The sequence below is a fragment of the Geotrypetes seraphini genome, chromosome 5 (assembly GCF_902459505.1).
Source record: "Geotrypetes seraphini chromosome 5, aGeoSer1.1, whole genome shotgun sequence".
Lineage (NCBI taxonomy): Eukaryota > Metazoa > Chordata > Amphibia > Gymnophiona > Dermophiidae > Geotrypetes > Geotrypetes seraphini.
In genome coordinates this window covers 120,143,494-120,166,867 of record NC_047088.1, presented here as the reverse complement: position 1 = coordinate 120,166,867, position 23,374 = coordinate 120,143,494, and the positions used below count along the sequence as shown (strand labels likewise).

The following is a 23,374-nucleotide window of genomic DNA, read 5'->3' as shown; positions in this document are numbered from 1 at the left end:
GTAATGGGGGGTTTGACATATTAAGTCTTTTCCTAAATAGTTTTCTGCAACTTACAGTATCTTGGAAATTTTCGGTCTCTTTTACATACAAAGCCATACTAGCGGCTGCTGCGCGGTAACAGCCCCGAAGCCCTTTAAATCTCTATGGGCTTCGGGTCCTTTAGCGCGGCTTTGTAAAAAGAGTCCGTTTGTTTCCTCCTCCTGGTTATGTTTGTGGTCTAGGAAAGAGCTATCGCCATAAGATTGTTATTACTTCTTAGTTTTGTACTTTGATTTATTTTATGTTGGATTATTGCATTGTATTTTCTTAAACAAGTTGTTATACTGTACTTGTAAAAAATTTATAATTAATAAAAAAAAAAAAAAAATACTGGAATAACTGAAGTAAAAAATATATTAAAAACGTTAGGGAACGGAAATTGTCAGCTTTTTTGAAATGTCTTAAGTCCCTTTTACAAAGCCGCAATAAATGCACCAAAAATATTTTCGGTGCATTTACCGCGGCTTTGTAAAAGGTCCCCTCCATTTTTAGATGTGCACCTAATTTTGGTATCAGGATTGAAGAGGAAACTAAACTCCGTAAAAGTAATACTCAATAAACAAGTTCTAGCTTCTTCAGAAATCCAAATAAAATGGTTCTGAACAAAACCAATACCCCTACTTAAATTAAAATCCACACGACAACAACCAAACTTCCCTTCCTTAAAACCCTCCCTAACTCCTTTGGATTTTACGACGTGCTGCGTGTACCGGAAAAGCGTAATCTTAACGGAAGCGGAAAAGTCACTGTGCATAAAGGCTATCTGCTGAAAAGAATTGTTGGACGGCAAGTGGTTAGTTTTGTAGTCATTGTGTACAGTGTTGGACTGGAAGATGCCGGTGGCTGTGATGTCGGAAAACTGTATCAGTTTTAAGAAACTTCTGGAGCAGTGCGAGGACCAAGAATTGGAGGTACTGGGGGGTTCAAGTGAGGGCACGAGACCACGGAAAGAAAATTAGTGAGAGATAAAGCGTGTTAGGCTAAGACTTGTGAGGAATGATTTGCTCAGATATTTTCCCTTCCTTTTGTTCTGGATATTCGGGATACATCTTTTTTTTCTTCAAATTGCACCCATTCACATTTTTTTTATTTTCTTCAGATTGCACCTATTCTTGTATCCTGATTAGCCTAATGGTTTAAACCTCTACTAGTATCCCATAACTATTGGTGTTTTCACAATGTTTATAATAAGTTTGTATAATTTATTAGATATGCTGTGTATACAAACATATCTCGTGCATATTCACCAGAGATATTAAGAATTTTTCTTATCATTCCTGTAATTCACCCACCTGAGCATGCACCTTTTTATCCAGTTTGTCTTAACTAGATTGTAGGTTCTTTTGAGCATGGACTTTCTCTTCTATGTTTTAATGTACAGCACTGCAAATGTCTAGTGTTGCTATAGAAATAAGTAGTAGTAGTAGTACCTTGTACTTTTAAAAATGACTGTGGGATTTAAAAATAAGTGTGTATTGAGTGCTGCTAGCCTGCTACTCATATGCTGACTGTTACTGTGTTTCCCTGAAAATAAGACACTGTCTTATATTAATTTTTGGCCCAAAAAAGGCACTAGGTCTTATTTTCGGGAAGGTCTTATTTTTTTTCATGTACAATGATATCTCTCCCTTCCTCTCCTCCACCCCAATCATTCCTATTTCCTTTCTCTCCCCCACATGTGCAGCATTTTTCCTCCCCTCTCACCCATCTCTTGTGCAGTATCTTTCTATCCCTGCCCCCTCCCTCCCTTCCCCTGTGCATTAGAACCCTTGCAGCCTCCCTCCCCTTGTGCAGCTAACCCTTGCAGCTTCTATCCCTCCCTTCCTCCCATCCCCCTATGGAGCATTTTTTAATCCTTCCCATCCCCTTCTGCAGCAGAACCCTTGCAGCTTTTATCACTCCCTTCCTCCCATCTCCTTGTGGAGCATTTTTTAATCCTTCCCATCCCCCCGTTGTCACGCACCCACCTTTCATCTCTCCCACCCATCCGAACCCTGACCGCGAGACCGAAATACAGTACCTTATAACAAACTGCAACGTCGGCAGCACAGGCCCCATTGCGGCTTTCTCATGCATGGGCATTCCTCTGCTGCGTTGAACCCTCCAGTTATTGATTATTTGAATCAGGCACTCCATCTCTAATAAACTCCTTGAGGTCCAAAAAGGATCTTAGCTGATCGGGTGCATAAAATATATATTTCAGACCATATATTTAATAATATACTTGCAGGGGTTAACATAAAGTAGTACCCAATTTTTTTGTCTCATCTCTTATTGCAAGAAATAACTTATGCCTTTCTTAGGTCACCATATTTTTCGCTCCATAAAACACACCCTAGATTTAGAGGAGGAAAACAAGAAAAAAACATTCTGAACCAAATTCTCCCTGCCATTCTCTGCACCCAATCTCACACTCCTTGCCAGGGTCTGTCCCCTGTCCCCCCCCCCCCTCTGGAGGTCTAATGGTAGGACAGGAGGGGCAGGGCATAGGGTAGGCAGGGACAGGAGGCAGATGACTTTTTAAAATATGCAATGTCACCTCAATAACAACTATAGAAAAATAGACAATATAGTGCAAAATATAGACAGCAGATATAAATTATTAAAACTGACACATTTTGATCACTAAATTGAAAATAAAATCATTTTTCTTACCTTTTTTGTCTGGTGATTTCTTTCTTTCCTTCCTCAGGCTCAACAATTGTCCCTTCCTCCCTCCTATGGTAAGAAAATTTATTTGTTCCCCTTACTGCCTTTCAGCCTTTGTCCTCTTCCCCCCCTCCCCCAAGCCTGCCTGCCCGCTGGATTTACTTACCTCCCGCTGCTGCTGCTGTGAGGACACATTGCCAAAGCAGCAGGGGGGGGGGGAGGAGGTCGGACTCCTGGCTCAGCAGCGTGGCATCCAGAACGGCGGACTCCTGGCTCAGCAGTGCGGCACCCGGAAGGGCCAGGCAGGTGCAGCGATTGCATGCCGCTGGCCCAGAAGTCTTACCCCCGACGTGGTAGCAGCATGCCACCCAGAAGGGCCAGGTGGGTGCAGCGATTGCATGCCGCCGTCCGAGAAGTCTTACCCCCGACGTGGTAGCAACGCGGCACTCAGAAGGGCCAGGTGAGGTGCAGCGATTGCACGCAGCTGGCCTAGAAGCCTTACCCCCGACGTCAATTCTGAGATCGGTGAGGAGGTCTGGGTCTTCTGATTTTGGCAGTGAGCAACCAGCAACGGAGAGGGGCGGGTGGAAGTCCTGGAAGTTAACGGGGGTGGGGATGGGATTTGGGTATTTGCTCCATAGGACACACCCTTTTTTCCACCCACTTTTTTGGGTGGAAAAAGTGCGTCTTATGGAGCGAAAAATACGGTAATTTTGTTACATCATGATATAACCAAATTTTTTGACCACAACATTGTGAAACAGAGTTTTTGAAAAATAATGTTGTCATAGAATTAAGATCTTGCTCAAATATAAAACTAACAATCAGTGTAGCTCTCTCTCTAATATCAGAATACGAGCTTTCCAAAACTGCCGTTAAATTCTGTAAATCAGTGTCAACAGGTAAACTATCTGACACAGGTAATCCAATTGCAGGTAATTCATTTGTCTCAAAGTTTTTCCTTGAGGCAGGCAAATAGAGCAATTTATTTATTGGTGGTATCTGGTCAGCTGGAAACTTCAAATTTTTTATAAGAAATTTTTTAAAGAGCTCAATCGGTGGCATAGTAGGAATTTTTGGAAAGTTCAATACTCTCAAGTTCAGGTGATGATTATGATTTTCAACCATCTCAATCTTCCTTGAGGTTAAAGATTGTTCTCTAATAGTTGTAGCAATAGAGTTTTTCAAAGAGACGGTCTCGGATTCAGTTTTATCAAAACACTCCTGTTTCACCTTTTCAATGTTCAATGAAAAAGAGTCCACTTTATTAACCAGTACCTGCATATCAGAAGAGGTTTTATCCACCTTTTCATCTATTCTCCTTATGGCCTCCAATAGAGTTTCCAGAGTTACCGCAGGGTATTTACCTGAAGTTCCCAAACCCTCACCCTCAGCATTCTTCTGTCTCTGCGCTCCAGCTTGAAGTGTAGTTTCACCCGTTACCTTTTCCAGCGTCACTCCCCCTCCTCTCCGAAGAAGGAATCTCTACTCTGACCGCTCGCTGGATAGAGCAGTGCAGAGATCATCAGCGGCGACAGTGATGTCCGGAACTCCAAAGACTCGGTGCTCCCTCACTCCGAGTCTGGGCGGATGTCTGCTGTCGTTGGGATGGCTGAGGGTCGGCTGTTGTCAGAGATTCAAAAAAGTGCTCTCTTGTCAGCTGTACCAGTGAGGAGGTGAGAGACAAAGATTGCAACTCTCTCACTACTCCTTTTTCTTTTAATGTGGGGCATGCTTCAAGAAAAAATGAAAACAGCGTCTTGGAGCAGCATTGCAAGGTAGAAATTTTAGAAGAAAAAAATTTAACGATCGAACCACAACCGCTTGACGTCCACCATCTTAGTTCCTCCTCTACCTATAGGTTACAGGGTCTTATTGCTCCAAGAGAGAAAAAGAAACAAAAAGAAAAACAGTCATCAAGCAATAAATTTTCTCACCATAGTCCCCCAAAGTCCTCCTAAAGGAATGCTGCACTGGCTTGTCCTTTTCATCTCCCTCCCCGAGTGACATCATTCAGGGGGCGTGGCTAAGATCATCCAGGCCAGCAGTGCAGCAAGAGCTTCCCTCCAAAGTTCTCCCGGGGCAAGTACAGAGGAGCAATTAGAAGCAGGTAACAGTTCTCAAACAGCAATGCTCCTAAAGAAACTTCTGTCTTTCTCCAGCACTGGCTTGACCTTTTTCACCTCCCTCCCCTGAGAGGAGTAATTAGAAGCAGGTAACAGTTCTCAGGTAGCAATACTCCCAAAGAAACCTCTTCAGAGAGAGATGTTGGTTGGGGAAAAGAATTGGGTCTAGAGGAGAGGAAGAAAGAAAGAAAGAGAAATATTGGATGCACAGTCAGAAGGAAGTGCAACCAGAGACTCATGAAATCACCAGACAACAAAGGTAGGAAAAATGGTTTTATTTTCAATTTAGTGATCAAAATGTCAGTTTTGAGAATTTATATAATCTGTTTATATTTGTCTATTTTTCTATAGTTGTTACTGAAGTGACATTGCATATTTTAAAGTCATCTTCCTTGATATCTTGAAACCCCCCAAATATAAATGATAATTAACATTTTCTCTGCGTACAGTGTGCTTTGTATTTTTTTTTTTTTTTAATTTTGTGGTTACCATTATGTATTAATAAGATTATATTGTGTATATATGAAAAAAAGAATGGAAGAAATTTCATTACAATTAGTATTATTATGGGGTTGGAGTCAGGGGCAGAATTTGGGTGGGGGTACTCGGTTGGTATTTGTTAGGCTTAGGGGGCACTTGGCTTGAAAAGATTGAGAAACACTGATCTAATAGACAGTGTTTTGGCAATTCTGCCTTTGTCAAGAGTTTAGAGAAACATAAATAAAATCAAATGCATGCACATATATAAATGTGTTAAAAATGATATTAAAAAGCATATTACAAGGCATGTTATACACATGAATTACAAATAATAAAACCAAAAACAGAAAAACATTAAAATCATGGGTGATAAATATTTAGAACCAGAAATAAAACATTTTTCTTAAAAAAAACAAACACTACATGCTAATAGCAAAAGGAAAACCCAAGGCATCTAAATCAAACTTTGCTTACAACATATATTATACTAGTTTTTTAGCCCGTTACATTAACGGGTGCTAGAATAGATGTGTAGACTTAGGCATTTCTTTCTTTCTTTCTGTCGCTCTCCCTTCCCCCTGTCTGTCTTTCTTTAAGAAGTGCTGTGTTGGTGGGAACTTGCTGTTAGGAACAGGACGTTGCTCTTACCTCGCATGCCACGCTCATCCGCGTTCTCGCCTTCCCGGCCATGGCTTGAGAAGCCTTGGGCGGCAGTTTTGATGTGTTTCCCGCTCGATTTTGGGTGCGCCGACAGGGCTGTGGCCAGAGGGGAGGGGGGTCCTGAGCGCGTGCGTCAAATAATGCCCGTTAAAGCGCACTTCAGAAGCCATGTGGGGCCGTTAAGGTCCAATTCTGGCAGGAACTAACGGCCGCACTCGCCTTCCCAGCGCCCTCTTTCCACACCAAAGGCACTTCCCCCCCATCTCCAGGCTTCACAGTCCTCGGCTCAGAAGCACCAACAGTCAAAGAACAACCTGACTGGGTCAAACCAGCCTAGTAGCCCAATCTAACGGTTGCCAAGCCAGGTCGCCTCTACCCCCTCCCGCCCCATGGGGCCAGCATTTTCTCTCTTTTTTTCCTCACCTCCCCCCCCCCTCAGTTCCAGCATTTCTCCTTCTCTCCCCTCCCTTCTCCCCCCCCTGCATTGTCGTTGTTGCTGCTGCTCCACGAGTTCTCCTCTTTATTTCTCCTCTTTCCTTCTGGAGGTCCAATGTTTCTCTCTTCTGTGCCTCTTCGCCTCCTCCCCCCCTCTAAGTCCAGCTTTTTCCCTTCTACATCACCTCCTCTTCCCTCTTGCAGGTCCAGCATGTCTCCCTCTTTCTCCCTTCAGTGTCTCTTCCCCCCTCCCCCCTTGCCCTCCGCCGACAGCTGCCGCGTCCTGCAGGCGCCTCAAGCCGCCGCAGCCTGCATACGCCGACAGCCGTGGCGGTGCCTCAAGCTGCCTTAGCGCTGTCACGCCAACCCGCCGCTGAGCTGTCTTTTCCTTCTTGCTGGCGTGGACCACTGGGGCCTGGATGCGGTGGGAAAGGGGGGTCTGCCGGGGCCGGCTGAATCCCGTTCCTGCTTTCCTTTGCCGGCCCCTCACTCCGTGCCATCTAGCGCATGCGCATTCATGCCGCCACATCCCGACAGATCAGGACTCAGGGAACACGCGGCGTGAGTGCGTATGCACACTTAGCGTTTTATTATAGATTATCATTGTATTCAACATAAGTAAATAGACTAAAAGGTATCACGAAGCCATATATCAAAAACTACGCTGGCTGCCCCTGGAAGCACAAGTTTTATTTAAGTTTTATTGTCTTTATTTTAAATCAATATTTGGTCTGGCCCCTATGTACTTGGTTTCTCAATTTAATTTGGATAGTTCTATTAGGCCCACACGCAGAATTCATATGTTCACCTACCCAACACTAAAGGCTTGCTTTCCAGGCAGGTAAATGGAACGATTGGCTGGGTAACATTATCATGCTTTCCTCATCCTATTTTAGTTTTAGAAAATCAGTAAAAACGAAATTGTTTAATCGATTTGTAACCTAAGAATTTTACAGTTTTTCACTTCTTCCATTCTGTAAGCTTGCATTCGATGACTTTGTATTGTGACCATTTCTCTGATTGTCCAGCACCTCTTGCTGTAAATCGCCTCGAACTATCATGGCTTTGGCGGTATATAAGAATAAAATTATTATTATTATTATTATATAGAGCTAAATGAAATATGGAGAAAATAATTCTAACAGTACAACAATAGAGGCAAGGGAGGAGTCCAAAAGCCGAGGAGAATATTCTTGGAGAACATTCTTGAATAAAGACTGTTCTCCTTGGCTGTTTGCACTCCTCCCTTGTCTCTATTGTTGTACTGTTCCTATTTTTGAAGCGAGGTGTTTCTTCTGAAAATAATTATAAAAAATGTGAGCAGATAACAAATGAAAACATACATCCAAAAGTAGATCTATGTTCTTATCTATGTCATAATCTGCATTTGTAGACTGAAAATAAAGAAAGTACTGCATTTTATCCCAGGACAAGCAGGCAGGTATTCTCACTAGTGGGTGACGTCATCCAACGGAGCCCCGATGCGGACGTCTCACAAGCATACTTGCTTGTAGACACTTTAGAAGTTTCGAGGCTCCCACACCGTGCATGTGCGAGTGCCTTCCCGTCTGATGCACCGGGCGTGTCTCCTCAGTTCTTACTTTTGGCGGAGCTGAGAAGTCCATCTTCGACTCTCTGCACGAAGTAACTTCACTTGTGCCTTCTAAGTCCGCGGTTTTGGGTTCTTTTACTCAGAATCATTGATTTTCGTCGTGTTTTATTGTTTTTCAAAAAAAAAAATAAATTTTCCTTCCATTCGACCTAGCAGCGGAGCTTTTTTGGCCTATGTCCCAGCCTATCACCGGTTTTAAGAAGTGTGTCAAGTGCCAGTGCGCGATTTCACGGACGGACCCTCATCGACGCTGCCTTCAGTGTCTCGGGCCTCAACACCTTCCGAAATCGTGCCGGTCTTGCTCCACACTTACAGCACGTGCGTTCAAGTGTCGCTGCTTCTTGTGGGAGTTGCTATTAAGCATGAATGCTTCGTCGGAGCTGACCTCATCGAAGAGCGCCAAACCCTCGACTTCCGCCTCGACTCTTCCATCTTCCACCTCTGCGGCCTCGAGTCTCCTCAAGCCTGCTTCATTTGTGCCGGCTTCGACTTCGCCGCCAGCTGCGTGGCCTTCCTCTGCCTCCTCAGGTCAGGTAGCTAAGCAGCCCATTTCCCCTGTGGTGCTCAAGGTGCTTCTAAGTCCAAGCACCCGGGCGGCAGGGATCCCGATGTCCGTGCAGGAGGTCCCATCACGGATGCGGATCCCTCCTTGCTGGCGTCGTTCCAGACCTTGCTGGAGAAGCAGTTTATCGAGCTCTTTACTACCCCGGGGCTGAAGCTTCTTTCCCAAATCCAGCCTGGGCACGCGGGGGCCTCCCGCGAGGTCAAGCCGCCTCCGGTGTTTCCTTGTCGTACACTCTTGCTGCAGGGAGCCGAGTCTCTGCGAGTGTCTGGTCTGACATCGATGCATGCATCGCAAGGAGCAGAGTCTTTGCCCATGCCTCCCTTGGAACCGATTCCCTCGATGCAAGGAGCAGAGTCTTTGCCCATGCCTCCCTTGGAACCGATTCCCTCGATGCCAGGAGCCGAGTCTTTGCCCATGCCTCCCTTGGAACCGATTCCCTCGATGCCAGGAGCCGAGTCTTTGCGAGGGCCTCCTCCGGACCCGATGCCCTCGATGCCGAGCCTCGGCGGGTGCCTTGAGGTGCGTCTACTCAGCTACCTCTGCTTCGATCCACCGCCTCCAGTCCCATTCATTCGCTGGAAGCCTCGTCGGTGCCTCGCTCGCCTCAACAGTCGAGGCCGACTTCCAGGCACAGTTCGGGCCGTCGCTCAAGGCATTCCTCGAGGCATGACTCGCCTCGACGGAAGCAGCCTTTCATCGAATATTTGCCTCTGGAGTCTTCACCTCCTCCTATGCCGGAGCTCAAGGACACTTTGGGAACTTTTTCTTCCTGCCAATCCCCGGCCTCGTTAGACCCGGAGGCCTTGTCATCCTCGAGTTCTTCTCGAGGCCCGGCTCTGGCTGACCAGCTGTCTTTTTCCTCTTTCCTGCGATATGGCTGTAGATCTGAACATTACCCTTGACACAGGGTCCAAATTTTCCAAGGAATATTTGGAGATGATGCATCTCCCTCAACCACCTGCTGAGTCCCTCCGGCTTCCTTTGCATAAGCTGCTGGACCAGACTTTCATGCGCTGTTTCGAGACTCCTTACTCCATCCCAGCTGTTCTGGAAAAATTGGATGCCAGGTACCGCACGGTTCACCACAAGGGATTTGATGGGGCTCAGCTCTCTCATCAGTCTTTGCTGGTGGAATCTTCCCTGAAGCGGTCTCACCCTTCCCAGGTCTATGCCACCGTTCCACCTGGCCGGGAGGGCAAGACCATGGACAGAATTGGCAGGTGCATCTACCAGAACTCGATGATGGCATCTCGAGTCCTCAATTACAGTTTTCATTTTGCCACCTACTTTGACTTTTTCCTCTCAGTTCTGCAAACGTTTCTGCCCTATTTGGACTCCCAAGCTCGATTCGAGTACCAGGGGGTTCTGGCTTCGTTATCCCAACTGAGGCTCCAGATGATGCAGTCTTCTTACGACGCTTTTGAGCTCTTGGCGAGGGCTGCTGCTTGTTCGGTGGCCATGCGACGCCTGGCGTGGCTTCAGACCATCGATATGGACCCGAATCTTCAGGACAGGCTGGCTAACGTCCTGTGTGCTGGAGCCGACCTCTTCGATGAGTCTCATCGAGGCAACGACCAAAAAGCTGTTGGACCATGAGAAATCTTTCCAGTCAATTCTCCGTCCGAAGCCCAAGCCTGCTCCTCCTCGTCCATCACGCCTGCCTTTGATCTACCAGCGGCATTACCCACCAAAACAGGCACCTACCATCCGTCAGCCTGTTAAGAGACAGCACACGCCGAAGCAGCAGCAAAAACCTTCCACTTCTGCTGTACCCAAGGCTCCTCAGCCTTTTTGACTGTCTCGTAGAGAGCATGACTACTGTCGTTTTGCCCTCCCCTGTTTTTCCCATCGGAGGTCGTCTCCATCAATTTTACCATCGATGGACGACTATCACCACCGACCTCTGGGTCCTTTCCATCGTAAGGGAGGGATACTCTCTTCAGTTCCATCAAGTTCCTCCGGAAATCCTCCAAGAGAGTATCCTTCCAACTTAACCCAGACCGCTCTTCTTCTTCAAGAAGCTCAGGCTTTGCTCCGGCTTCGGGCTGTCGAGCCGGTCCCTTTCGACCAACGGAACAAGGGTTTTTACTCCCGGTACTTCCTTGTTCTGAAGAAGACGGGCGATTTGCGTCCTATTTTGGACCTCAGGGTGCTCAACAAGTTTCTGGTCAAAGAGAAGTTTCGCATGTTAACTTTGGCTTCTCTCTATCCCCTCCTCGAGCAGAACGACTGATTATTCTCTCTGGATCTCAAGGAGGCCTACCCTCATATTCCCATCCATCCAGCCTCCCGACAATATCTCAGATTTCGGGTGGGACATCTTCATCTTCAATACCGAGTGCTTCCTTTTGGCCTGGCTTCGTCTCCCAGAGTCTTCACCAAGTGCCTAGTTGTAATGGCCGCAGCACTCAGGAACCACGGTCTCCATGTGTTTCCCTACCTCGACGACTGGCTCATCAAGGATTCCACGTCTCAGGGAGTCGTCCAGGCGACCTGAAGAACGATCTGGTTCCTGCAGAGTCTGGGGTTCGAGATCAACTTTCCAAAATCCCATCTGCAACCCTCCCAGACTCTTCCCTTCATCGGAGCAGTTCTGGATACTGTACAACTCAGAGCGTTCCTCCCTCCGCAACAACTGGAGGCTCTTCTCCATCTTTGTCATTCAGTGTCCTCTCGCCAGTCCATCTCGGCGAGACACATGATGGTTCTTCTGGGCCACACGGCTTCTACAGTACATGTGACTCCTTTTGCCAGATTTCACCTCAGAATTCCTCAGTGGACCCTAGCATCGCAATGGATGCAGGTTTCCGACCCTCTGACTCGCCACATCCAGGTCACTCCTGCTCTGACACAGTCTCTTTGCTGGTGGATGCTCTCTTCCAGTCTCTTCAGAGGTTTGCTGTTTCATATGCCTCCCCATCAGAAGGTTCTCACGACGACTCCTCGATCTATGCATGGGGGGGCGCATCTGGATGGTCTACGCACTCAAGGCTATTGGACCAGTGCGGACCGCCTGTGTCGCATCAATCTACTGGAACTCGGAGCGATTTTCAAAGCTCTCATTGCTTTTCAGCATCTCCTTCACGACATGGTGGTTCTCATTCGCACGGACAACCAGGTCGCCATGTATTATGTCAACAAACAGGGTGACACGGGATCGGCCTCCCTCTGTCAGGAAACTCTGAAGGTCTGGGATTGGGCAATTCGCCACAACACCTTCCTCAAAGCTGTCTACATTCAGGGGGCGGACAATGCCTTGGTGGACAACTTGAGTCGTCTTCTACAGCCTCACGAATGGACTCTCCATTCCACGCCCCTACATCACATATTCTCTCTGTGGGGAACGCCTCAGATAGACCTCTTCGCAGCCCCCCACAACTTCAAACTGCCTCAGTTCTGCTCCAGGATCTACACTCCTCATCGCCTCGAGGCAGATGCTTTTCTACTGGACTGGAGATATCTCTTTCTGTATGCGTTTCCTCCATTTCCTCTCATTCAAAAGACTCTAGTCAAGTTCAGGTCAGACCATGCCACCATTATTCTGATTGCTCCTCGGTGGCCCAGACAACCTTGGTTCTCCCTTCTACTTCAACTCAGCAGCAGGGAGCCCTTTCTTCTACCAGTATTTCCCTCTCTACGTATGCAGCATCAGGGATCTCTACTTCATTCCAACCTGCAGTCTCTGCACCTGACAGCTTGGTTCCTCTCAATGTAACTCCCCTTCAGTTTTCACCAGCTCTGCGGGATGTTTTGGAAGCTTCACGGAAGCCTGCTACTAGACAATGCTACTCCCAAAAATGGACTAGATTTTTTACTTGGTGTTTTTCTCATCATAAGGAGCCTCAACATGCCTCCTTATCCTCTGTTTTGGACTACCTTTGCACCTTTCTCAATCTGGACTCAAGTCTACATCAATCCGAGTCCATCTGAGTGCAATAGCTGCTTTTCATCAGCCTCTTCAGGGGAAGCCTCTGTCTGCTCATCCTGTGGTTTCCAGATTCATGAAAGGACTTTTCCATGTCAATCCTCCCCTCAAACCGCCTCCAGTGGTTTGGGACCTCAATGTTGTTCTTTCTCAGCTTATGAAACCTCCATTTGAGCCTCTTCACACGGCTCATCTAAAGTATCTCACTTGGAAAGTGGAGTTTATCGTTGGCCTCACGTCTGCTCGTCGAGTTAGTGAGCTTCAAGCATTGGTTGTGGATCCGCCTTTCACAGTGTTCCATCATGACAAGGTGGTACTTCTCACTCATCCGAAATTCCTTCCTAAAGTGGTCTCGGACTTTCATCTGAATCAATCCATTGTTCTTCCAGTGTTTTTTCCAAAGCCTCATTCCCATCCTGGAGAATCAGCTCTTCATACTCTGGACTGTAAGCGTGCTTTGGCTTTCTACCTGGAACGCACCAAGCCACACAGAACTGCTCCTCAACTTTTCATCTCCTTTGATTTGAACAAGTTGGGACGCCCTATCTCTAAGCGCACCATCTCCAACTGGATGGTGGCTTGTATCTCTTTCTGCTATGCCCAGGCTGGATTACCCCTTCACAGTAAAGTCACAGCCCATAAGGTCAGAGCAATGGCAGCCTCTGTAACCTTCCTCAGATCGACACTGATTGAGGAGATTTGTAAGGCTGCTACTTGGTCCTACTTCCCCATGGTTCTAATCCACGTCGGAACCAACGACACCGCAAGGAGCAGCCCGGACAGCATATCTGAAGACTTCAGGGCCCTGGGGGAGAAGCTGAGGAGGATGGATGCGCAGGTAGTCTTCTCCTCGATTCTCCCAGTGAGGGGCAAGGGCAGAGCCAGAGAGGATCGAATACAAAGGGCGAACGACTGGCTGTGAGGATGGTGCAAGGAGATGAACTTCGGGTTTCTGCACCATGGAGAAGCATTGCAAGGACTACAGGGACACGACAGGCTACACCTAACCAGAAGAGGGAAGAATGTCCTTGGACACCGCCTAGCCCGCCTACTCCACAGGGCTTTAAACTAGGTAAGTCGGGGGAGGGTACAGGCACCAACAACATACCAGGTGAACTAAAATGCCAATACATTTATGAGGCTGAGGAAAGTAGACACCGAAATTCTGGGTCAGGGGTGAGTGCACACACTTTTGAGTCGGGAGTAGGGTCACATCATATTTATGGGTCACATTGTAATTCCTGGTCTAGGGGGAGTACACACTGTAGTTCTGGGTATATGGGGAGTACACATTGTGGTTCTGAGCCTCAGGAAAGCACAAATAACACAAACAATGCTAAAGGTGTTCAAATAGCTCAAACAGGAATATCCCCACTGAGACATAACAAAAATACAACATGGAGGGCTATGTACGTCAACGCACACAGTTTGGGGAACAAGATCCTGGAATTGGAAACAGAAATAAGGAATGCCGACCTGGATGTGGTGGCGATATCCGAAACCTGGCTCACAGACTCCCACGGGTGGGACATGGTCATACCGGGTTACAACTTGCTTCGCCGGGACAGAGAGGGTAGGAAGGGAGGGGGTGTAGCATTATATACTAAAGATGACATTAAGGTCACGAGAATCTCAGATGTCCAGTATACTGGGGAATCCCTTTGGGTTAATTTGGCCAGAGGGAAGGACAAATGCTTGTATCTTGGCGTAATTTACAGACCCCCAAGACAACAGGATGACCTGGATATGGAAATAATCGAAGATATAGAAAATATCACCTTGCGTGGGGACACAGTATTGCTAGGTGACTTCAACATGCCTGATGTGGATTGGGTTACACTTACCTCTGCTTCCGGCAGCAGCAGGAGGCTATTAAACTCTATGAAAGGAGCAAGCCTCAGGCAACTGGTGTTGGAACCGACAAGGGATCAGGCAATACTGGACCTGATACTTACCAATGGAGAAAGTGTCACAGAGGTCTCGGTGGGCGACACATTGGCCTCCAGTGACCACAACATGGTATGGTTCAATATCAGGAAAGGTTTCACTAAATCTACTACACTAACCAATGTCCTCAAATTCAAGGACACAAATTTCAAAGAAATGGGAGACTTCGTTCACCAGGCGCTACAAAGCCAAGAAGAAACCGATAACATGGAAGACATGTGGTCGACTTTGAAAGCAACCATACAAGAAGCAACAAACCGCTATGTAAAATCAGTAAGTAAACGGCGAAGGAACAATAAGCCACAGTAGTTTACTGCGGAGATCTCAGACCTGATCAAGGAGAAGAAAAAAGCATTCATCTCTTACAAACAATCAGGGAAGCAGGACTCTAGAGCAGACTACCTGGCCAAATCAAAAGCCGTCAAAACAGCAGTCAGGGAGACTAAATTCCTCATGGAGGAGTCTCTAGCAAAGAACATCCAGAAGGGAGATAAATCCTTCTTCAGGTATATCAGTGATAGAAGAAAAAACTCAGGCGGGATTGTACATCTTAGGAAACCAGACGGAGACTATGTGGAAAAGGATTCGGAAAAAGCCCAGCTATTAAATGAATACTTCTGCTCAGTCTTCACCCGAGAAGCGCCAGGGCTCGACCCTCAGTTACAGACAAGGGTTGGCTCAGTTGACCCGTTTAGTAACTTTGAGTTTACGCCCAGCAGTGTCTACGTTGAGCTGTCAAAGCTCAAGGTTAACAAAGCAATGGGGCCGGACAACCTGCACCCCAGGGTGCTTAGGGAGCTGAGTGATGTCTTGGCGGAGCCACTGTCCGCGCTCTTCAACCTCTCCCTTAGTACAGGCAACGTCCCGTTGGACTGGAGGACGGCTAACGTCATTCCACTCCACAAGAAAGGCTCAAAGATGGAGACAGCAAACTACAGACCAGTGAGTCTAACATCGATAGTGAGCAAACTAATGGAAACTCTAATCAAACACCAATTAGATAAGATCCTGGATGAGGAGAATCTACGGGATCCCCGACAACATGGATTTACTAAGGGGAGATCCTGCCAATCCAACCTGATCAGCTTCTTTGACTGGGTAACGAGGAAGCTGGATATTGGGGAGTCCCTGGACATCGTGTACCTGGACTTTAGTAAAGCATTCGATAGCGTACCACACCGCAGGTTACTGAGCAAGATGAGTTCTATAGGATTAGGTAACACATTGACTAAATGGGTTGGGAGCTGGCTTGGAGGTAGGCTCCAAAGGGTGGTGGTGAACGGCACCCCCTCCGAAATGACGGAGGTGATTAGTGGAGCACCACAGGGCTCAGTCTTGGGCCCAATCCTATTCAACATCTTTATAAGAGACTTGGCAGAAGGGCTTTGAGGTAAAATAACATTATTCGCCGATGACGCCAAACTGAGTAATGTAGTGGGCAAATGCACAACAGACGAAGATTCAGTGCCCGACAACATGATGCACGACCTACTCCTACTGGAGCGATGGTCTAGGACATGGCAACTCAACTTCAATGCCAAAAAAGGCAAAGTTATGCACCTGGGCAGCCAGAATCCATGCAAGTCTTATACCCTTAATGGCGAGATCCTAGCAAAAACGGTAGCAGAACGAGACTTGGGGTAATCGTCAGTGAGGACATGAAGTCTGCCAATCAAGTGGAGCAGGCTTCGTCCAAGGCAAGACAAATCATGGGCTGCATACGAAGGGGTTTCGTCAGTCGTAAGGCGGAAGTCATTATGCCATTGTATAGATCCATGGTGAGGCCCCACCTGGAATACTGTGTGCAATTCTGGAGGCCGCATTATCGCAAGGATGTGCTGAGACTGGAGTCGGTGCAAAGAATGACCACCCGGATGGTCTCGGGACTCAAAGATCTACCATACGAAAAACGGCTTGACAAATTACAGCTATACTCGCTCGAGGAGCGCAGAGAGAGGGGGGACATGATCGAGACGTTCAAGTATCTTACAGGCCGCATCGAGGCGGAGGAAGATATCTTCTTTTTCAAGGGTCCCACGACAACAAGAGGGCATCCGTTGAAAATCAGGGGCGGGAAACTACGAGGTGACACCAGGAAATTCTTTTTCACTGAAAGAGTGGTTGATCGCTGGAATAGTCTTCCACTACAGGTGATTGAGGCCAGCAGCGTGCCTGATTTTAAGGCCAAATGGGATCGGCACATGGGATCTATTCACAGGGCAAAGGTAGGGGAGGGACATTAAGGTGGGCAGACTAGATGGGCCGTGGGCCCTTATCTGCCGTCTATTTCTATGTTTCTATACCTTCACTTCTCATCATTGTTTGGATACTTTCTCCAGACGGGATGGACAGTTTGGCCAAACAGTATTACAAAATTTATTCTCCAAAGTTGCCAACTCTCCTGCCATCCCATTGTGGTTAGCTTGGAGGTCACCCACTAGTGAGAATACCTGCCTGCTTGTCCTGGGATAAAGCAATGTTACTTACCGTAATAGTTGTTATCCAGGGACAGCAGGCAGCTATTCTCACGTCCCACCCACCTCCCCTGGGTTGGCTTCTCTGCTAGCTATCTGAACTGAGGAGACGGCGCCCTACGCTGGGTGGGAAGGCACTCGCGCATGCGCGGTGTGGGCGACTTGAAACTTCTAAAGTGTCTACAAGCAAGTATGCTTGTGAGACGTCCGCATCGAGGCTCTGTTGGATGACATCACCCACTAGTGAGAATAGCTGCCTGCTGTCCCTGGATAACAACTGTTATGGTAAGTAACATTGCTTTTTACTCCATAAGACACTTTTTTCCCCAAAAAAGTGGGCGGAAATAAGTGTGCGTCTTATGGAGCAAATATATAATCTAAATTGTGCTAGTTGCTGTACGGCAGCCTCCTCATGATGGGTCCAGCGGCGCACAAGCGCACTCCTGCATGGGCCTGTGCCACTTTGTAAAGTCCAACATCTTGTGTTGTGTATTTTAAATATATTTCAGTTAGCAAAATGATGTAGAGGGGTGGGGGGGCTGGTTGCAGAGCCTGGCAGGGAGTGAGGGAGGATGGGTGCAGAGCCTGGTATATATTAGTATACAATTTGGTTCAGAATATTTTTTTCCTTGTTTTCCTACTCTTATGGTCAGGTGCGTCTTAATGGAGCAAAAAATACGGTATCTGAATTACCAAACTATCCCTCTCTTTTACTAAGGTGCACTAACGATTAGTGTGCGCTAAATGCTAACGTGCCCATTATATTCTGTGTATGCATTGGCATTTAGCGCGCGCTAAACTGGCTAGCGTGCCTTAGTAAAAGGACCCTCATATGTGTGCATAAATAAGTTATGGTGACAAGGATACTGTGAATTGTATTGTGCGAATTAAAAAGATGAATGGTACTTAGAGAAAAAAAATTACTTAAAAGAAAAAAGTATATATGATTTGCTCAGCAATAATTATAGTGCAGAAAAAGAAAGCGAAGGCAGAATGAATAAAGTTTATTTTATTTTTAATTTATCATTTGTATTTCAAAAGAATAATTATTGAACAACACTAGAGCCTTGTCATTTTACAAATCAAATAAATTGTAAACAAATTAAATAATTCCAAACATACATCTGTTAAAAGTATAATTTTTAAGGCTCTTTAATAGTCCTCATTCGGGAGAAACAATTTATCATATTAGAAGGAATGATACTTAAACAGAACAAACAATTCTGAAAATTAGTAGTGGATCATCCCCAATTATTTATATAGACCAGATCAATAGGATTCACCTGGTACCCTGCATCACCACCCCCTTTCCTTCTAAGAAAAATTTTAATTGGGAGGGTTCATAAAACAAATAAGATCAAACATTTGCAGGGATACCATAATTGAAATTTTGCCCCCAATACTTTCACATCTTCAATTTCCAGGAACCTTTTTCTTCTTGTTTGCATGGTTCTTGAAACATTGAAATTTTTGTATTCAAAAAGGAGACTTCTTTATGCCTAAAAAAAAAAGTGAAGTGCTTCCTTGTCTTGTTGGCATACAAATGTTACAAGAAGTGTAGAACACATAAATTCCTCTTGAGAATTCTATAATATATTTGAAAGGTCCAATGGACTCAAAGATGTTGCCTGAGGCATGCCTCAAGATCAGAAGAGGAAGATTTTTTTTTTTTTTTTTTAAAAACTGGCAAAATATATATCTTGTGCAGAGGTGGAAGTCCTTCATCTGAGTATTTAAACACTTCTTTCAGGTATTTATAAAATATTTCTTTAGGTGACATTGTCAATGTTTTGGGAAAGTTCAAAAGCCTTGAATTCAGTTGTTTTGCAAAATTCTCAAAGTTCTTGACTTTCTTTAATACTGTGTGCTGTGGCGCACCAGTGTGCTTCCTGAAATTTTGGGTGTGTTGCGGAAGAGGGCAGATGCTGGCATCAGCTTGACTGTCTACAGCAGGGATGTCCAACCTGCGGCCCCGTGAAATATTTTGTGTGGCTTCAATCGAGGGCGATGCAGTGTTTTCCTCTGGATGTTTACTGTCTTGCCAGCTCCCTCCACTGTCTTGCTGCAGCGTTTGTGCAGCCCCAGGAACATTTTTTTCGGCCAATGCGGCCCAGGGAAGCCTAAAGGTTGGACACCCCTGGTCTACAGGATGAGCCTCTCACAAAGACGGGCATGTCCTGTAAGCAATCTCCCGACGCCAGCACCTTTTCTCTCTTCCGGTCCTTCTCTCTTCTCGCCAGCTCTTCTCTCCTCTTGGCGCAAGGTCCATTTGAAGGGCCTTTGCGCATGCACTGATATTAGCATGCTGACGTCACGCATGTGCGTGATATCATCACACTGATGCCAGCGTACTTCTGGGTGTCTCGAGCTGGGAACACTAGGTTTAGTGTGCCTCGGCTCAAAAACGTTTGCAAGACACTGCCTTATTAGAACTAATTTATCCTGAACTGTAGAGCCACATGTAGATTGTACACTTTGTACTGAACGTTCTAAACTTGTAATTTTTTCTCCTTGGGACTTTAGTTCCTTTTCAAATTTTTCTAGCTCAAGTGTTTGAGCTTGAGTAAGAGGAAAGATTCCTTGGCATACTTTATAGATAGAGGGAATCTAATGCAGTCCAGATAGAATCTAATGTAATCTCAGCAAGTCTAATGAGAGGCTGAATAGTTGATGTTTTACCTTTCTCCACTGAGACTCCAATATTCGCTCTTGCAAGGGATTCTCCAGCTGGAGTTTCTTGGGGAGCCAGCACGCCCAATAGTTCCGAGGACAGGCGTCGCTGCCGCTATTCCGCTCTCTCTCAGCTGCAAGGGAGACGCTGGTCCCGCGAGACTAAGCGATATCTTGCTTCCTAGAGCTGATGTTTCTTTCACATCTGGCTCAGCAGGAGTGCCCCGAGGTGAGGATGAGATAAAGCCCGTACAATGAAGTTTATTGTTATGCTAAAAATCTTATTATTAGAATATACAGTATAGTCATTTGGAAAAAATGTTTATGTATTAATAGTGGTTACTATTACAAGAATACTGTGTAGTCTATCTCCATATGGAGTCCCTTAGGTGAGATACATTGCAATTCAAAGATAACTTTCTGTTCTTCTTGCAAAAAGAATATATCTACGTCTCCTCCTCTTAATCTGGAGTAGATTTTTTAAATCAGAAGTTTCATGTTTGGCCTATGTTCTACTAAAGGGCCTATGTTCTATTGATGCAACTCCTACGCTCTATAATGCGGATTCAGATCATGCGTTTGGTCTTGCCCACATATACAAGATTGCATGGGCATATATATAATAATATATATTTTCCTTATATAATCTAATATAATAAAGCCCTATGCGCGCATGCGCACTCCCACGCGTGCGCCTGTTTTCCGTGCGCTGTAGGGCACCGCAAGTAGGAGTGCGCATGTGTGCGAATTTCCCGAGGCGGATGTTGGCCACGGCGGCTGTCGGCAGCTGAAGGCCACGGTGGCTGTTGGCTCAGCGGTTGGTTGGAGACAGCGCCGTTCCTCAGGTCCCCCTCTCCCCCAACCTGGGCAGAGGCACAGCCGACAAACGTACCCGGAGCCGAAGGACTGTCTTTAGCTGAGAGTTACGGGTATCTTGAACCAGCACTTCCGCTCCAATGCAGCTGAGGTGAAGAATAAAGTGTGTCTGCGCCACCTCAACAACCCTCTCCCTCCGCTTCCCTGGTGCCAGTAAGAGAGAAAGTTTAGAAGACCGGCTGTGGTAGAGGTTTGAACAAGTTTATAGAAATCAAATGCATTTCATTTTAGCCAGGTGGACATGAGAATCACCCCTCTTTCTCTGGCCATGAGTTGTAGGGATCAGATTGGATCTCTCCATTAGGATCGACTGCACACTTTCGGTATTCTTACACAGTGTTGTTCACAGCACTCTGCCAGGGCTCATGCAGGGTTTTTAGCGGTGTCTCAGGATAGCAGAAGCGGAAGGGGTGAGGTAGCTTGAAAGGAGGGAAATGGGATAAAGAGGAACTCGAAGAAGGGGTAGAGAACGCAAGCAGCTAGAGGAGGGCAAAGTGGAGAACTGAACAGGAAATAGAAAGAAAGACAGAGCAAGGAGGTGGAGGTGGCGGTGGCGACCGAGCTACGGAGCTAGGGGAGGGAAGGCCACAACTACTTCCGCTCCGTGGTCGCACAAGCTTCTCCTCTGCTTCCACTCTCTCCTCTGGGTAAATTTCCGGGTCGAGGATGAGGATTTGTTGGAGGCTGGTGGTGCTGCCGCAGAGGGGGTGGGATGGGCTGGGGGGGGCTGTCAAAGGAAGGGGAATGGGGCGCAGGCAGGGAATGGGAGAGAGAGGGAAGGAAAGAGACAGACAAGACAGTGGCCAAGGAGAGAGAGAGAGAGAGAGAGAAAGAAAGAGATAGAAAGACAGACAGCGGCCAAAGAGAGAGAGAGACAGAAAGACACACAGGCAGCGGCCAAGGAAAGAGAGAAAGAGACAGAAAGGCACATAAACAGCAGCCAAGGAAAGAGAGAGAGAAAAAGACAGAAACATACCCAGACAGCAACCAAGGAGAGAATGAGATAGAAAGACAGACAGACACACAGACGGCGGCCAAGGAGATAGAGAGACAGATAGCGGCCAAGACAGACACACAGCTGCCAACGAGAAAGAGAGAAAGAGACAGAAAGACAGATAGACACACAGACAGCGGCCAAGGACAGAGACAGACAGCGGCCAAAGACAGAGACAGACAGCGGCCAAGGAGAGAGGGAGAGACAGAAAGACAGGCGGGCAGAAGCCAAGGAGAGAGAGAAAGAGACAGGCACACACAGAGCGACAGAGGGAGACACACAGAAAGACAGCGGCCAAGGAGAGAGAGAGAGACAAAGAAAGACAGACACACACATCTATTCTAGCACCCGTTAATGTAACGGGCTTAAAGACTAGTAATATATATTTTCCTTAGCACACATCTACCAGCAGGTGGAGATAGAGAAACTGATTAACAGATGGTCCTATTGGCTGGCACACCTCCTGCATCTTCAGTATGCTCTATCTCCCAGCAGGTGATGGTCGCTATTCAACTAGCTCCTGAATTCTGGTTGTGACTGGAAAATTATTTTCTCCTGTTGAGGTTTCTCTTCAGTGAGAAAGGGGTGTCCGGCTGAATGGTGCCGGCTTTAGGGGTTACACCTGGGCCCCCCAGGTCCCTGCCTCACCCTCCCTCCAATAATAGAGGATCTGACTGGGTCTCGATGGTTACAGATGCATGGGCAAGGAGCAATACTGAAGATGCAGGAGGTGTGCCACCCAATAGGACCATTTGTTAACCAGTTTCTCTATCTCCACCTGCTGGTAGATGTGTGCTATCTCATTGGTCTCTGGATTCATCTGCTGCATCTAAAGGAAAGAAAATTAACAGGTAAGAACATAATTTTTCCGTATTAGTGGTATTACAATTTGACCGTTATCTCAGTGGGTGAATGAATTTAAGATTATCCAAGCTATGATTACAGACGCTGCATTTCCCACACTGGAAATAACCTCTTTCAATTTCTGTATTGTCTGCTGGAAATGAGGCGATAGGAGGTAATGCAGAGGGTACTAATTTTTCTTTTAGATTTTTTTTTGTCTTCAATAAGCTATTATTGGTTGCTTATTTTTAAAACCATCATGATTCTCAAGAATGTGCCAATGTTGCTTGATGGTCCTCTTTAAATCATCTGTCAAATGTAAAAACTTCAGTGTGCCTACCAGGGGCTAGATTCACTAGACTCTTTTTTTTTTTTTTTGGGGGGGCGATCTGTGGCAGAGTCTTGCTGGGTGACCGATTCACCTTCGGGACGTGCCTCCACCACAAGGGAATACTCTAAATCGAGGTCGCCCTCGGTGGAGTGCACTGCGGCCTTGGACATGCTGGCCCCCTCCGCTCCAACGTCAGGCCTTCTTCCCATCGGGGGCCGTCTCGGAGCCTTTTACCCTCGTTGGGAGGCCATCACGTCGGACGCATGGGTCCTTGGCGTGATCTCATCCAGGTACTCTCTCAACTTTCAGGAGATTCCTCCCGACAGCCCTCCAAGTGCGTGTCCTCCCAATCGGGCGCAGTTGCCCCTCCTTCTCTCGGAGGCTCGAGACCTTCTTCGCCTGCTGGCGGTGGAGGTGGTCCCTCCCAGTCAATGAGGGCGGGAGTTTTACTCCCTTTACTTCTTGGTACCGAAGAAGACTGGGACCTGCGCCCGATCCTGGACTTGAGACACCTCAACAAATTCCTTGTGAGGGAAAAGTTTTGGATGCTTTCCCTTCCAATTCTTTATCCCCTGCTGAACAAGGGCGATTGGCTCTGCTCCCTCGATCTGAAGGAGGCCTACACATACGTTTCGGTGCATCCTGCTTATCGCCGGTTTCTGCGCTTTCAGGTGGGAGACCTCCATCTGCAATATCGGGTCCTCCCCTTTGGTCTGGCCTCGTCCCCTCGAGTCTTCACGAAGTGTC

General features: G+C 46.8%; 1 protein-coding gene across 5 annotated transcripts in view; it reads left to right on the top strand.

The window, feature by feature from the left end:
* Positions 1–743: 743 nt before the first annotated feature.
* Positions 744–23,374, top strand: part of COPS8 (COP9 signalosome subunit 8) — a 430,770-nt gene continuing 408,139 nt past the window's right edge. Inside the window, exons 1-2 of one of the 5 annotated variants that reach the window (XM_033944270.1) lie at positions 826–951; positions 2,733–2,763. Coding sequence is in view for 2 of the 5 variants with exons in the window: in XM_033944267.1 (XP_033800158.1) it covers positions 874–951 (78 nt within the window). In the remaining 3 variants the exon portion in view is untranslated. Of the gene's footprint in view, positions 952–2,732; positions 2,764–23,374 lie in introns of all 5 variants that reach the window. The other 4 variants (XM_033944271.1, XM_033944267.1, XM_033944269.1 and 1 more) reach the window with 4 other exon arrangements.